Source organism: Chenopodium album, chromosome 3 (assembly GCF_948465745.1).
Source record: "Chenopodium album chromosome 3, dcCheAlbu1.1, whole genome shotgun sequence".
Classification (NCBI taxonomy): domain Eukaryota; kingdom Viridiplantae; phylum Streptophyta; class Magnoliopsida; order Caryophyllales; family Amaranthaceae; genus Chenopodium; species Chenopodium album.
The window spans coordinates 5,729,832-5,746,223 of NC_137836.1; the positions used below are offsets into that span (position 1 = coordinate 5,729,832).

The window sequence follows — 16,392 nt, forward strand, 5'->3', positions numbered from 1 at the left end:
AGTCCCTATCAACATCTTAGTATGGCCTCTTATCTTGTACAGGATTTTTTACATCAGCTATAAAAATGCAACATGAAATTCAAGGGACATTATTCAAGTTCATCTCACGGAGATTCAACATAAACAATTTGCTATCCTGAAAAATGCTTGTAAGTCATTAACAGTTTCATACTCTTAACAGAATATAAAATTCGAACTACAAACTTTAAAACTTAGCAATGAGCCGATGCACATTCTGCCACCGCTAATACAAAAATCAAACCTCTTTACTTCAATCTATCCTTCTTTCCAGGCTTCAACTTTATGACTTCGTCCTTGTAACGCATACCTTTTTCTTTGTACGAGTCAGGGGGTTTGACGCTACGAACAGCAGCAGCAAACTGATGCGTTCTTGCCTTATCAATACCAGCACAACAGATTACATCAGGTTTAAAGCAGAAGACACGAACAGTGGGTGGAACTGGCAACTCAACTTCATGACTGTAACCCAGTTTAAGGCACAACAAGCGACCTTCTGCTTCAGCTCTGGCTTTGTATCCTGTTCCTAATAGCCTCAGAATTCGGAAATACTTTGCTTCCATCGGATCTGATTAAATTCAGGATTTATGTATATGTTAGAGGTAAAACAGAACTCCTTCACCAAAAACTGAACAAACACAAGCAGTGCATATTGGCTGAACACAGGTATGGGTCAGATAATCAGATTCCTCCCCCACCAAAGGAAAAAAAAAAACAAAAAGATTATGACATTTTCTGCACGGTAGCTGATCCAAACTAAACACAGACCTTTTCTATTTGACAAAAAATTAGAGAAAAGTTTACTATTTTTTCACTTTTAATTAAACTTTCGTTTCACATATTTGAAAACCTAAAATATGAAATTAGAAAAACAACAATACCAGGCATTATCTTCAACAAGAGTTCGTTTCGGAGAAAGAACATCAAACTAGAACACTCGGAACAGATATATTTTTTCAAAGATTAGAAGCAAAAGGTAACAGATCATGAAAGAGGTAACATACAGATTTTACAATTTTACCACTCTTTATTTCAGCAGCAAACCTTGGCACAGGTTTGGGACCTGGGAGACCCCCTCGTTACTGACTTGAACCAAAAATCACCTAACCTGAACTTGGCATGCCCAACCTATTTCACATTTTGACTTGTCTATGCCGAGCAAACCATCCATCCAACTACTTATGATCACAATTGCACTTCTAGTACTTCATATAATCTTACAGTTTCTCTTTCATCATGACAAGTTCTACAAAATGTATGCCCATTGCCCAATCAGATGGTCATTGCTACAAATATCATCACAATTGCACTTCTAGTACTTCATATAATCTTACAGTTTCTCTTTCATCATGACCAAGTTCTACAAAATGTATGCCCATTGCCCAATCAGATGATCATTGCTACAAATATCATCACAATTGCACTTCTAGTACTCCATATGATCTTACAGTTTCTCTTTCATCATGACAAGTTGTACAATATGTATGCCCATTGCCCAATCAGATGGTCATTGCTACAACCCTGGAACCCCCCCCCCCCCAACAAATCCCCGTCTCTCACACACCCACACACTATAAAAACAAAAGGGGGCTACTATACATAACCATTATAGCTACAAATGATTCTACTAACAATTAAGCCCCACATCTATACCATTATACACTTAATATATCCGTTTGAACACAGTCACCACTATTCTCAGACATATCCAGTTAACTAGAGAGAAGTTCATACTCCCATCAACCAGGTTGCTAGAATATTTTTTCCATCCTCTAAAAAAATCAAAGCTTTCAAACTATACAAGAGGGCATCTAGGGCATAGATTTTGTCTAGAAATCAATAGATATGACCCTTCTAAACTTTTCCACCACCTTTGGACTTTGTGGCTGTAACATAATATCCCGCAACAACTTTAGAACAAACCCCTTCTGGGAAGAATTATATCAAACAACTTATCATTGGAATTAGAACAATCAAAAATTTTGATAGTAACAAAGTTTTCACCTTTTCAGGAAAATAGTCTAGTAATGTAATTTACTGTAATAGTAAAGGCATTGAGCAGATAATATTCTTCTCCTTAGACAATAATCTACTCTATAAGTTACTAACAAAGCCATATATTCCCAACTAACACTACCTTATATATTGGATCGATTACATTCTAACATGTACAACCAACACCACAACCCTAATCAATCAAATCTTTCCAAACAGCATTGTCAAATGGAAAAATGAGGCCGTCACCAAACTTAATTTTGAACTCACCGAAGTAAACATTTCATAAAAACATTGAAAATAGATTCGAAATAATCATTGTGGAGGTTCTTAGCTGATCTACCAAGTTTTAAAAAATCAGCAACAAATGGGAGGTCCATCTAGGAATAATAATGTATAGTTGTATACTTGTACATTATATTGCGATTTCCAAATAAAACGTCGCATACCCTAGATTTGAATTAGTTTTTTAGTAAGATTCCCAAACATAATCCCACTTAATTGGAGTAGTGAAGCGAGGATGAGGAGCTATTGGGACAATGTGACAATCAATTTCGAAGAACAAGTAATATAATTCAAAGAATCATTTTCTAAAACTAGTAGCTTTTCATAAACAAACCCATCAAATCTCCAAATTCCTACTAAGAAATTCATAGTTCTGGCCTACAATACAGATTATAAACAACAGCTTGCAACACATTAACAAAAGGTCCATTAACAACGAAATTTGACTTAATTATCAAATTAAGCTCCAAAAATCACATTAAATTCTTCTCGGTTAAGAATATCAGCGTAAATTGCACATAGCAATATTTTAGAAACAAAATCGATCGTTATAATCATACACAAGTTCAGTAACTATAACCAAATAAAAATAGCTAAATTTTCAATAATCTATCTTAGAAGAACCCTAAATTGACTTTACTGGCGATTAGATTTAACGATAAACCCTAGATTGTGAAATTGATTTACAATTATATAAAAAAGAAATTATTAATTTTACCTCAGAAGTTGCTTCGAGGAGTGGGGAAAGCTCAGAAGCGGCTTCAATGGAGAAGAGTATGCAGTGGCGTATCCAGGAATTGCGAACTGTGGGTTCGGAATTTTTAAAAAAATGATGATCTTATATTAACTAAATATTCAATACATAAGTTCATTTTTTTTTAATTACAAATGGATGGATTTTACGAAAAAAAAAAAAAACCTACAAAAGCATTCTTCGAGTTTTCATAGTTTGAAAGCGTGCTAATACATTACTAGCTACTTCTATAAATCTATATTTCTATTGCAAAAAAATCAATATTACACATAAAAATAAAATATCTCAAGCCCCCAATAAACACAAATTTAACAATGTAAACTTCTTCTAATTATCAATTAAAAGACCAAGTAAAAATTTTAAATTCTAAGTTTCTACAATTCAATTTGTCAACAATTCAAGTATTCAACAATATATCAAAACCAATTAAAAAAATCAGTATGTAATAAACTAATTATCACTAATTTCAATAAAATCAACCATTATATAAAGATTTAAGAATTAAGAGGAGTAGAGGAATAAGAGGTCTCACAAACTCACGAAGAACGGAAGAACTCGAAAAAAAATTACAAAAAAAAAAAATAAAAACATAAAATGAGATTAACCATTAAATAAAGATTTAAGAATTAAGAGGAGTAGAGGAATAAGAGGTGTCACAAACTCACAAAGAACGGAAGGACTCGGAAAAAAATATAAAAAAAAAAAAAAATAATAAAAACATAAAATGAGGGCAACAGGAATCGAACCCAAAACCTAAGGAGGAGGTTCAATGCTTTAACAATCACTCCCTTACCAATGTGCCAGGCTTTAACATTTGGTTATTTATCTCACATAAATTAGTTTTAACCCTTTTTTTCTTTTCTTTTTTTTAAAAAAAAAAATTAAAACTTATAATTTTTTTCCGAAAAATCTGTGGGTTCAATGAACCCCCTTGAACCCCCCCTAGATCCGCCCCTGAGAGTATGTGCTTCAATGGAGGAGAAAGATTAATGGACACGTCGGAGTAGTATCAAATTAGTAACGGTCACGGATTGAAAATAAAGAGTATTTTTAGGGTTAGAAATGGATTTTGGGCCTCTTCTTTTAAACTTAATTTCACTTTAGATTAGTTTCAATCAATTCAATATAATTTTTAATTTTCTTCTCTCATAAATAATTCATTTCAACTCTATTTAGTTCAGTTTAGACCCTCAATCAAACAATTATCATTATCAAATGTTTGATTAGAATGATTGGGTGATAATTACTAGTTCCCTCCGTTTTTTATTTGACACATACGGAGTAATTCCTTTTTTAGGAAGTTTATTTTTAATTGACGTGTTTCTTTTTCGGCTAAGTTTTATAGCTTGCTTTTTTAGTGTACCCCACTTGTTTTATCATTCTCTTTCCTCTTCTTAATATGTGTGTTTAAATTGAACGTATCAACTAAATGAAAACTGAGGAAGTATTACATAAGGGTAATTGTTTCAAGTTTTCCACCCATTCATTACCTATCTACTTCGTATTAGTTAAGGCAACAACTTTCTTTATCATTCTCAAACAAAAATAAAGATAGTTAAGGTTCAAGTGATTCATTCCATGTTTAAACCAAACAAATGAAAAGGTAACGATTAAATGATTCATTTCCTTCTCCTTATTGTTTTCTTTCTACTTCATTTCCAATATCTATACCAAATGCCCTCATAGTGTTACCCTTACTAGTTGTTTGGTATCACTAAGGAAACGTTAAACGATTATAACAATTTGTTTCAACTTGTTTAGCATAGATAACTAGGAAACAAATAGTTTTCCTTTTTTTTTTTTCTTAAAAAAAAAAAGTTTTTCTTTTACTTTTTGTTGTCTTTGCTATTTTTTGCTACACATTATGCAATGTAGAGGTGTATAGCAACAATAACTACCATATGCAATTGATTACAAAAGCATTTAAATTCTTGCATTCTAAAAAAGAAAATAATTCAAAAGCTATTGAAACATTAACCCCAATAATTTAGGACAGAAATTTCTACTTCTTCCTAAGAGATTAATTGCATATTTTTTCTTCATATTAGTTGGTGCTTGATAGAAGATGCGGAGTTTATGTTCTTCCGCCATGAGAATTGTAGCAACCTCTAAAGCTTCATACGGAGAAATGTCATCCAACTTTATCACCTCATCCAAAACCGTGTTCACTTTTTCATCCATTATTTGCTCTCTTTTTTTCGCTTTAGACCATGCACTAGCTATAGTCCAAAGATTAACATTGATATCTTCAAATATCTTCCCAAATTTGTTGAAAACGTTATGAAAGGAGGCCACCAAATCATCATCATTCAAACAAGCTCTTCAAATCTACATGTTCTTTCAATCTTTCCTTTTACCTTAGCCTCGTAGAGAGTTTTCTGGATCGAGTAGTAGAATCACTTGCGAAAGAATGAGTTGTAGAAGCTTTCCCTTTTGCCATTTTGGAAGGAGTTGAATGATCATTCTCTTTCTTCCCGGGGCGTTTTCCGTATTGATTAGTAGAAGAATAAGTGTCCGAATGAGTAGAATTCACATCATCTTCGTCATCACTCTCGACATTCAATGATTGCTTATCAATCTCTTGATCCATATCTTCTATAACATCAACGAACAACTCACTTGCATTTCCGGTAGTTTTGTCTTTTGCGCATAAGTATGCAAGAATTTCATAATATCAATAAATGATTCCAAACTAGTATTGGCAGGGGACGAGATTATACCGTATCAATAAATGATTAATGCGTAAAATTACAGCGAAAGTAGCCGGATATCCGATATTGGTTGTATTTTAAAATGTTTGGTGACTTTTTTTTTTTTTTTAATTGTATTTTGCAAAAATAAACTTTCATACTACCTCCGTTTCTTATTATTTGCAACAAAGGAATATTTTATGTTTCACAAATAATACCCCTATGTTGCAAATAATAAGAAATGAAAGTAGTAATTGTAATTTGAAACCCATAAAAATGAGTATTTTTATTTTTTACCGGTTGTAATTGACAAATTTTCCTAAGAGATAAAGGTCATATTTGGTAATTGGCTTTTTAATGACTTTTTGGCTAGCTTTGGCTTTTGGCTTTTTTAGGTGGTCAAACAGCCAAAAAATGTGTTTGGTAATTGGCTTTTTAGTCAGCAAAAAAATTGGCTTTTAAGCCAAAATAAAAAAGCTGCCTTGAGTAGCTTTTTTGTTGGCTTTTGGCTTGTTGGCCCACAAATTATCTAATAAACAGCCAACAACCAACAATTAATTTACCAAAACTTTTATAAACAACCAGCTTAAAACAGCCAATTTCAAAAGTCATTATAAACAGCCAAACATTCCAGCTGGTCAAACAAGCTAAGTAAACCAGCCGACAGCTATTTGTCAAACAAGGCGAAACTTGTTTTTACTAACAAGTATTTCACTTTTGACGACCATCTTCAAATTAAAGGTGGAAAAATAGGAAGAGCACGCCAATGCGGCACTGCTCCATTTTGTAGCCGCAGCACAAACTACTGAATAGTTGAATTGATTGATATGCACTATACTTCACTGGTTTGACATCTACATCTAACGGTAAGTTCTCTTTCAAATTTCATCTCAAAAGTTTCCTTTTATACTAGTAATTTTGAATTTTTTATATTTATTAAGCTTCAGTTGGGGAACAATTTGATTCAATTGCTTCTAAAATTGCTAAATTGTACCATAATTCTCAGTAATTTCTTCTTTTAGTTACACCCTTTAAGTGATTTTATCAATTTTTCTTTCTGGGTATCTTAAATTTTCAATTTTTTTGCTTTTTGATGGGGCAAATTCAGTGGCGTATCCAGGAATTGCGAACTGTGGGTTCGGAATTTTTAAAAAAATGATGATCTTATATTAACTAAATATTCAATACATAAGTTCATTTTTTTTTAATTACAAATGGATGGATTTTACGAAAAAAAAAAAAAACCTACAAAAGCATTCTTCGAGTTTTCATAGTTTGAAAGCGTGCTAATACATTACTAGCTACTTCTATAAATCTATATTTCTATTGCAAAAAAATCAATATTACACATAAAAATAAAATATCTCAAGCCCCCAATAAACACAAATTTAACAATGTAAACTTCTTCTAATTATCAATTAAAAGACCAAGTAAAAATTTTAAATTCTAAGTTTCTACAATTCAATTTGTCAACAATTCAAGTATTCAACAATATATCAAAACCAATTAAAAAAATCAGTATGTAATAAACTAATTATCACTAATTTCAATAAAATCAACCATTATATAAAGATTTAAGAATTAAGAGGAGTAGAGGAATAAGAGGTCTCACAAACTCACGAAGAACGGAAGAACTCGAAAAAAAATTACAAAAAAAAAAAATAAAAACATAAAATGAGATTAACCATTAAATAAAGATTTAAGAATTAAGAGGAGTAGAGGAATAAGAGGTGTCACAAACTCACAAAGAACGGAAGGACTCGGAAAAAAATATAAAAAAAAAAAAAAATAATAAAAACATAAAATGAGGGCAACAGGAATCGAACCCAAAACCTAAGGAGGAGGTTCAATGCTTTAACAATCACTCCCTTACCAATGTGCCAGGCTTTAACATTTGGTTATTTATCTCACATAAATTAGTTTTAACCCTTTTTTTCTTTTCTTTTTTTTAAAAAAAAAAATTAAAACTTATAATTTTTTTCCGAAAAATCTGTGGGTTCAATGAACCCCCTTGAACCCCCCCTAGATCCGCCCCTGGGCAAATTTGAAACCCTGATTCTCACAAATCCTACACTAGATTTTAAAGCTGTTGGGTTTTTTCGGGTTTTGATTTAGGTTGCACGGAGACAGATTGTATTGAGGTGGGACTTTTGGGTTGTTTTTGTGTATGTATGGATAATCTCCCAGTTGAAGTTATTGGTAACATATTGTCCCAACTTGGGGCTGCTAGAGATGTGGTGATTGCATCTACTTCATGCCGAAAATGGCGTGAGGCTTGGAGGAATCACCTTCATTCTCTCTTGTTCGATTCGAGTGATTGGCCTTTGTACCATGATTTCCCACAATATAGATTGGAAATTTTGATCACTCAAACTATATTCCAAACAAGAGGGCTTCAACGTCTTTCGATCCTTATGGATGATGTCGACGAGTTCTCAGCTGCGCCTGTGGTTGCTTGGCTGTTATATACACGAGACTCTTTGCGCGAGCTATACTATAATGTGAGGACAATTCCTAGTGTGAACATTTTAGAAAAATGTGGACGGCATAAGCTAGAGGTTTTGGCATTAGCTCATAACTCGATCATAGGTGTCGAGCCTAGTTATCAGAGGTTTCCTCAATTGAGGTCTTTGTTATTGACTAGTGTTAGCATCTCAGCACTGGACTTGAGTTTGCTGCTCAATATTTGTCCTAAGCTTGAGGTGTTAAAGCTTATTAATCCTGATATTGCCATATCTGATAATCATACAACGTTGGAGCTCTGTAGTACTTCGTTGAAAGATGTCTATATGGACGCTATAAGCATGGACAAGGTTATATTAGAGGGTGATCATATTGAGAAACTGCATTTGAAGGATTGTACCCTTGAAATGTTTTTGCTTGTAGGGAAAGGTGGGTTGAGGATTCTTAGGATTGACGATGTTAGTGTTTTGCATTTTGATATTGGTGAGAATACTGAAAATCTCGAAGTTGTTGATGCAAGCAACTTCACAATTATGTGGCCAAAGTTTTATCATATAATCTCAAAGTCACCGAGATTGAGATATCTTAGACTCTGGGGCGGAGTGTTTGATGATGAAGATGAAGTTGTGGATTTGGAGGCTGCTTCTGTTTGCTTTCCTCGACTGAAGCATCTCTCTTTAAGCTATGAAAGAGACTCTGTGCTTCAATATGGTTTGCCAGGATCATCTTGTTTGGAGAATGTAGCTGTGTTGGAATTGGGGTGGACGGTCATCAATGATCTCTTCATAGAATGGTTGTCTGGACTTCTAGAAAGATGCCCTAACCTCAAGAAGTTGATTATCTATGGGGCTGTGTCAGGGGCCAAAACACATGACGAGTGCAATGCTCTTGCTCGCTTCACCTCATCCATTGTCCGGCTTATGAGGATTCATTCACAAGTAGAGGTATTATTTGAATTTGAATGACAACTATCCCTTTGTAATTTTGGGTCAAGTTCATTAGAAATGTGGCTTGGTCAGGGACATATGCCACTCTCTTTCCGCCAATCCTCTCAGGATTAAGGCTTCCTAGAGATAGAAATTGCTGTAACATTGCATGTTCATAAGCAATATTAGGAACCCAAATGCTATAAACAAAATTAAATGTTGATCATTGTTTGTGGTTGGGTATGAAGTCCTGCAAATATGGACCAAGATGTGATATTTTTTTTTTTTTTTTTTTGGTCTTGTAAAATCATGTACAAGAGTACAAGGTACAAGCTACCTTTAATATTGTTCACGAGAAAAAAGTAGCTGCTGATAAAAATATTAGCACTCCTAGATAACAATCATGGTTTATGATTAGTGTATTGATACTTTAAGTTTACACAATGGAAGGCAATGCTCTGGATTAGGAGAAATTGAGGCAACATTTGCAGTTGCATCTCGGTTGCCTAAGCTCGTTTAAATCAATTCATGTGGTTTTTTTTTGGTTCCCCCCTGCTAAGTGCTAGCAGAGCTAACATTAGCTCGAATGGTCCTGGTGAATGCTAGTGAAGTGATTCCAAGTTATTCAACTTGCATTTGGTGTCAACCAAAATTGAACTAGACTGATCAATATAAACCTATATACAAAACGCATAATGAGAATTAGCAACTTGTTTCAAAATTTGACTTGAATTTCTATCTGACAGATTCTTTTGTTAAGTTTGCAATACATTAAGGAGAGGATGAAATCCATATACAAATTCTGCAACTAGTTGCTAAAAAGCAGAAAATATTTACAGCATTTTAAAGATGACAACAGAAGAGAAAGGTAGGCTGTTTTGCTTTGTGTATAATATAACCTAAAAGAACAACACTACATTATTGATCTCTGAAGATCAGATTACATAATTACTACTAAATACTACTTGTATATCCGGACTCAGTTTCCTCTTTGAATCTAATCTAAAGGGTGCAGCTCCGACTCCTCCTCATTGTTCTCAGCTTATCTTGAGCTCTCTGTGCCCTGCTCAGTACTGCCTGTAAATTCTGCTCCTCATGATACTGCAAACAACAAGCAAATAAAACACGATGAAATTGTTGTCTAAAGATCAATTTTTGATTGCTCCGAACAATGACCCCTACAATTACATGATCTGAATTATTTGAACCAATCTCAAACAATATCCAAAATTTCATGGCTCGAACAAAAGACCCAACCCGACCTGAAAATTAGTAGGTCTATCATTCATTGACGAATCATAATAAGCTACTTAATGAAAACCGAATATGACCCAGGCCAAAATTAAACCAGGTCAGTAAATCATCAAAATATGCCCCAAAACACTGTGCCTACACTGGAACAGACATGCTTGCCACCTCTATGGCTCTAAATATGGCTTACTAAAGTTGATTCTCATTTATAAAATCATTACTTTCTGTGAGCATTCCAGGTTTAACAACAATCATAACTCATGAGGCCGTCAAAAACTTTTTTCTTAAAGGCAAAGCGAAAAGGATTACCTGCTGTTTCCTTTCTCTCTCAATTTCATCCTGTAATTAAAGCAACAATTGTGAGACAAATTATAGTTGGGAATTTTTTTTGTTTGTAATAATGTGCACTTGAAGAGAAAAACACATTGAATTCAACAGGAAACCAGTATTATTACCAGGGCCTGCTTTAATTGTGCATTCTCCTCCCTTAACTGATTTAATTCTGCTTCCAGTTCTACGGTATACGCCTGTAGAGAATGCAATTCAGTAAGCCATATAGTTGAAGGAACTAGTGCAAGACAAAACCGATCGATTCAAAATAAGTCACTGCATTCTAGAATTGCTCTTCTTTTACAACATAATTTACTCACTGTAATTATTAAGAGTTCTATACTATTTTTTAGCATACTATATGGACAAAGTTATATACCTGTTTCCTGGCTCTAGACCTGGCAGCAGACTCTCTATTCTTGATCATCCTCCTCTGCCTCCTCTCCACCACCTTCTCCACTGGGCCGTCGATTATCCTCTTCCTCCCTCGTAACGCAGCCATGTCCATTCCATACTGGCCACCAGGATTGTCTACCTGGCCTGGTCCACCCATACCCTCCGGCGAAACCGGGCTAACTGGTGCACCAGGTGCGAAAGCTCCACCAGGGCCCCCTCCATTATTCATACGACCTCCATAACAGGCCACTGAGGGCCCCACTACTGGAGCTGTATACCCATTAGTCCTCTTTCCATTCCCTGTGTACCCGGAACTCTCTCCTGCACTTGGCGCCATAGGTTGGTAGGCCCCTCCTGGGGCCATAGCCATCATGGGCCTTGTGACGAAGGTAGGACCCATCTGGGGAGCACTAAAGCCAAATTGGTGGTGAGGCGGGTGCTGAGCTGGAGGTGGAGCGGGTGCTACAGCCAATGGTGTTGGCGCCGTGGGCCCACATTGTTCGCGAACAACACCTGCTTTAATCAGGAAGTCCTCTAGAGTCATCTCTCCAAACGTCGCTTGGCGCTGAGGATCATTGGAATTCACCACCTGTTGTTGCTGCTGATCATTTTGCTGTTGTTCATCATCCTCAGGCTGTTGGATCCTCTGAATCTCAGTCCAAACTTCATCAACTGTCTTCCTGCACAGTGGTGCTGGGAGGGTGAGGGAGCCTTGCCTCGCCAAGCTCGGCTGCTTAGCTATAGCCCCCTTACTACTCGAAGAAGCTGCAACACTAACAGAAGGCAGCTGAACATTATTAGGATGCTCATGATGGTGGCCATGATGAGCTTGATTCTCCTCAGCAGTCCAAATACTGTTTAGGAACTCGTCCATATTCATCGACCCAAAATTCTTTCCGTTCTCACTAAGAGTATGCTGAAACTCATCCAAGGTAAGAGAGTAGATTGAAGACTGGCGCCCCAAGGCTGGGAACGCGTAGTTGTTGTTATTATTGTTGGTCCCGCCGTTGCCATGGTTAAGATTATGGTCTGTGTGATTGTTTTTGGGGTTGTGATGAGGATCTATGGTTGCTGTCATTGCTGGTGAATTAACCTCTGCTTGTGCCATTATTTCCAACTCAGCCGCTACCATTTGTAAATTCACCGCCACCGCTGTTCGTTCCTCCAAATATAGATAACCTTTCGGACCTCCGATTGAACTCTTCGATTTAAATCTGTTGTAGGAAGCTGTATTTTGGAGTATGAAGCTGCAGTAGAGCAAAGCAGAGTAGTGTTAGCATAACCATCACACTAGAGGTAGATCATAGATAAAGAAAGTGGAAGAAATAAAAGAGATACCAAGAAATAAATTCTTCCCTTTTTTGTCCACACCCCAAATTCCAAATAAAAAAGAACAAAAAAAAGTACTAAAACTGTTTGATATTTTAGTCATTTTTTACTTTGATTTTTTCCTTTTTCTTTTCTTAAAGTTTTCCTAGCTTCCTAACTCACAAACGGTAGAACCTTATTTTCAGCAATGGTTTTGCATATTGAAATGGACCAATACACACAAAATTTGTACTTTGTATTAAGGAATAATTAACAGGAATAATATGTGCAAATTGACCATTTAATATAATAAAATCGTAAATTGATTTTTTAACCTCTCGTCATTATAACATTGTCAGAGTAATTCCAATGGTCAATTTTGAGTTGTCCTCTTTACTAAAATGAACTGTCAAGAAACTTTTTTCACATTTTTGGAATAAATCTCCACTGAAACGAATTCATATTTGATTATCTTGGCAACAATTAACAAAACAAGAAAACCTATGTAGCAAAGGGAGTATGATTCAATTCCATTCTTTTTGAGTACGCCTTACAACAAACAATAGTAACAACTAACAAATAAGAATGAGTGAATATCAGCTCACTTATTATTCCTAGTGTACAAATTCAAGATAAAATGTTCCTAAATACACTCAAAATTGTGAAAAATATACCAAGAAATACTAATTGTTGAAGAAAAATGACCGTATAGTTTAATTTCAAAACTCATGAGATACGGTCATACGGATCCTAGGTTCAATTATTTGCACTCGAGAAGGGTTGAATCAGGGGAGGTAATGCCCTCTCAAAAGGCATAGGAATAGCGACGAGCCAAGGATTATAGGAATACCATTCGCATGCTCTTAGAGTCCTAGACAGCTAGCAGTATTAAAAAGAAGCAAAGAAAGTGAAATGGCGATACGTAACCATACTATGGTTGCAAATTTGATGCAAAAGCCCTTTTAAATTTTAGGCAACCTCTCAACAAAGCCAATGAAAGCAAAGGCAAAATGCTGTTTCTGTTGGTAAAAGACAACCTTCTTTGTTGTACAGCTTGTACTATGATTCTTGATTCCTTTACTCACCCTTTCTTATCTTATCTACTGTCCATTATGTTCATTTTTTTTTTTTAATTCTGTCAGTTATTATCTTGGAAGTTTTGAACAAAGGTTAGTCATACAAAAAATATGTTGATTGTTGTATAATCGATCGAAATTTATTTAGGAAAATAAATAAATAAATAAAGCTAAACAAGTACTTTTCGTCACAATCTGCCTAGTGAATTTTGTGATGGTTACATGTTTGAAAAACAATTTGATAGCAACAAAGAAATTGAAGACTTGCCAGCTTTGAATTATAAGATGCTTATACACACGCCAAAGTGTAGGGAAAGAACAGCATACAAGTATTTAATTAATTTTCCGAAATTATTATTAGGTAATAGTTTAAAATACATGACAAAATTATGTGTTGATTGATGTACTTACTGTTTAAGTTAGCTAAAAATTTTCACTTTTAGCCCTTGTATACTATACTAAGAACTGAAAACTTGATATATGTATAGCACAAAATCACAATAATGTACTTATTACTCAAATTTATGTTAGATTAATCAGGATTTTAAAACTTCAAATAAAAAAAATATATCTAATTATATGCACATCATTAATTGAGATCTATTTTGAGTGGCACATGAAACCATAAGCGTAACCCCCTCATGCTTACAAGGCTACACCGATACAATCTTCCTCAAAGTAGTGGTATGATGTGGCCACCAAAATTCAAACTTGAGAATTAAGTGGGAATCGGTTGGTAAAAATGTAAATCTCACATCTTACCCACACGAGGTAGAATTGATATATATGTCGCTTTCTAAATTTAGTATGTTAAATTATTGATGCTTTCATATTGCTCTTAATAATAACATTAATTAAGTATTCTTAGATCAATTACTTTATGTCATGATTGAGATGTATAACTTTTATTTATGTTTTAACTCGTTCTTTTAAAAAGAGATCGAGAAAGTATAACACTGGACCACAATTTTAATATACTACCTGTCGTTAACTATTATTATGTGCAACAAATGGGTATTATTTGTGAGACATAAAATATTTCTTTGTTGCACATATTAATTAACGAAGGTAGTATATACACTTAAAAGGTAGAAATCTCTCCTCTCCTCTTCCGTTCCTTCACCCCCATTTAACTTAGTACTTCCTCTATCTCTATTTACTTGACAACATTATGGAGCGTGTTTAATCAAACTATTTCAAATAAATATAAGAACATCAACAGAGATACGAAATAGGATCTTGTTGACTCGTGTGTGGTTCCGATCCAAAAATTGGTCTCCTTACCATGTTAGAAAATAAATATCTTCGACAGCCGTTCACAATAGAAGAAAAAAATAGCTCACTTTTAGGAATTATAATTGGACCACCTAACGTCACTGATACCAAAAACGGGTATAATTAGTGCGTAAGCCCAAAGACTAGGATCAACCTCTTTTTAGGCATTTTTCTTAATTAAACTTTTTTTTTTCTTTTAATGAAACACTAAACATATTTTTAATCAATTTTTGCCAATTAATAAACACTAAACTTTTTATCTAAACTTCACTTCACTTCAAGGACTTGGGAGTTAGGACTGGATAGTTCTCCTAGAAGATATACATAAATAATCATAAAGATTAATAAAGATAAATTAAATAATCAGATATTTCCACTAGCATTTGTTTAGTGGACTTAAAAGCATAATCTTTTTTTCTTTATATAAAAAAATGAAATACGTATGCGGTGTGCTACAAGCCTAACAACATAGCGTCATGAAAGGGAAAGAAGGATACTTGATAGTTGATACTACCCAATTCGGAAATGGTGCACATATGTTCCCTCACAGCTAAGGTTACAACCGGATCGCCTATCTATTAGATTTTTAACAGTTTTGTTGCACAATACATCATTAGTTAATGTAACCGACTAACTATTCGATATTTAACAGTTTTTTCAGTTTCCTAATACCATGTTGGTGGTGGACCATCTCAATCAAAAGCTTAACATGAAATCTAGGAATATGTTTAATACTCTTATTAGTAGGTAATCCATTAATCTACCCATTATGTTAAACAATTAGTTTTTCACGGTTAAAGTGAAATGTGCCAACTTTATGTAATAAATATAAATATCTACCACATCAGATGGATGAATAATCTACTTTCTTTGTCACTTTCATTGATTATGATTATTTTTATTATTAACACTTACATCCAATAATAATTTTTTTTATTTTTATTTTTGTTTTATAAATTTAGAATACCACAATACTGAGAGTTTGTGATTCAGACACTTACAAGTGGATCAATTTAAAACCAAGAAAAATGGCAATTAGTAGTAAAAACTTAAAACTATGTCCAAAACTCCCAAAAGTATATGTATGTTTTAATGGGGGTACTTAAAAATGCAGTAGTAAAATCCACAGCTCTCTCATATCCCTCTTTCCTTTCAAAAACGCTACGATATCGGTCGTCTTATTACGAGTATAAATTACACTATCAACGCGACTATTAATTAATCCCGAACCAATTCAAGATCATAATCAATGACAAGGAAGCAATGAATTATATTGACAAAAAGCAAAAACAAAAAGCTCAAATAACCTGATTTGATGAAATAGTAGAAATTCAATCCAATTTCTTCAAATCTGAGACATCCAAGTTTCTGCTGGAAAACCCATCAAAAAATGTGGAGAAAGAGATTTTTTTTTTTTTTTTTTTGGGTGTGTAAAATCAATAAGAGTACTGGAAAAATTGGGGTGTAAAGGAGGAGAAATAGACAAGGGTAGCCCTTAAAATGTGGGGTATCCTTTTCTTTTTAGGGGGCCCAATTAATTTTTTGGGCCGTCACACAGGACGGTAGTATTGAGAGAAGGTTTATCTGGGGACCACTGAAATAATTTATTTTTTTAAATAAAAGTT

The 16,392-nt window shown here is 34.3% G+C and overlaps 1 protein-coding gene and 2 pseudogenes across 3 annotated transcripts; 1 reads left to right on the forward strand and 2 right to left on the reverse strand.

Annotated features, from left to right (window-relative positions):
- Positions 1–111: 111 nt before the first annotated feature.
- LOC145611038 (large ribosomal subunit protein uL6m pseudogene) lies at positions 112–4,115 on the reverse strand (annotated as a pseudogene). The gene is made up of 3 exons (XR_014106318.1): positions 4,010–4,115; positions 3,017–3,069; positions 112–586 (listed from the first exon to the last, which is right to left on the reverse strand). The product of XR_014106318.1 is annotated as a large ribosomal subunit protein uL6m pseudogene (transcript).
- Positions 4,116–6,498: 2,383 nt separating this feature from the next.
- LOC145611044 (F-box/LRR-repeat protein At1g67190 pseudogene) lies at positions 6,499–9,436 on the forward strand (annotated as a pseudogene). Its single transcript, XR_014106319.1, has 2 exons — positions 6,499–6,608; positions 7,858–9,436. The product of XR_014106319.1 is annotated as an F-box/LRR-repeat protein At1g67190 pseudogene (transcript).
- A 454-nt stretch (positions 9,437–9,890) lies between these two features.
- LOC145611051 (protein ABSCISIC ACID-INSENSITIVE 5-like) lies at positions 9,891–16,187 on the reverse strand. Its single transcript, XM_081666287.1, has 5 exons — positions 16,075–16,187; positions 11,092–12,355; positions 10,838–10,909; positions 10,692–10,721; positions 9,891–10,232 (listed from the first exon to the last, which is right to left on the reverse strand). Exons 2-5 carry the CDS (start codon positions 12,238–12,240, stop codon positions 10,134–10,136), a joined length of 1,350 nt encoding a protein of 449 aa, XP_081522413.1. The 5' UTR covers positions 12,241–12,355; positions 16,075–16,187; the 3' UTR covers positions 9,891–10,133.
- Between the last annotated feature and the right edge of the window lie 205 nt (positions 16,188–16,392).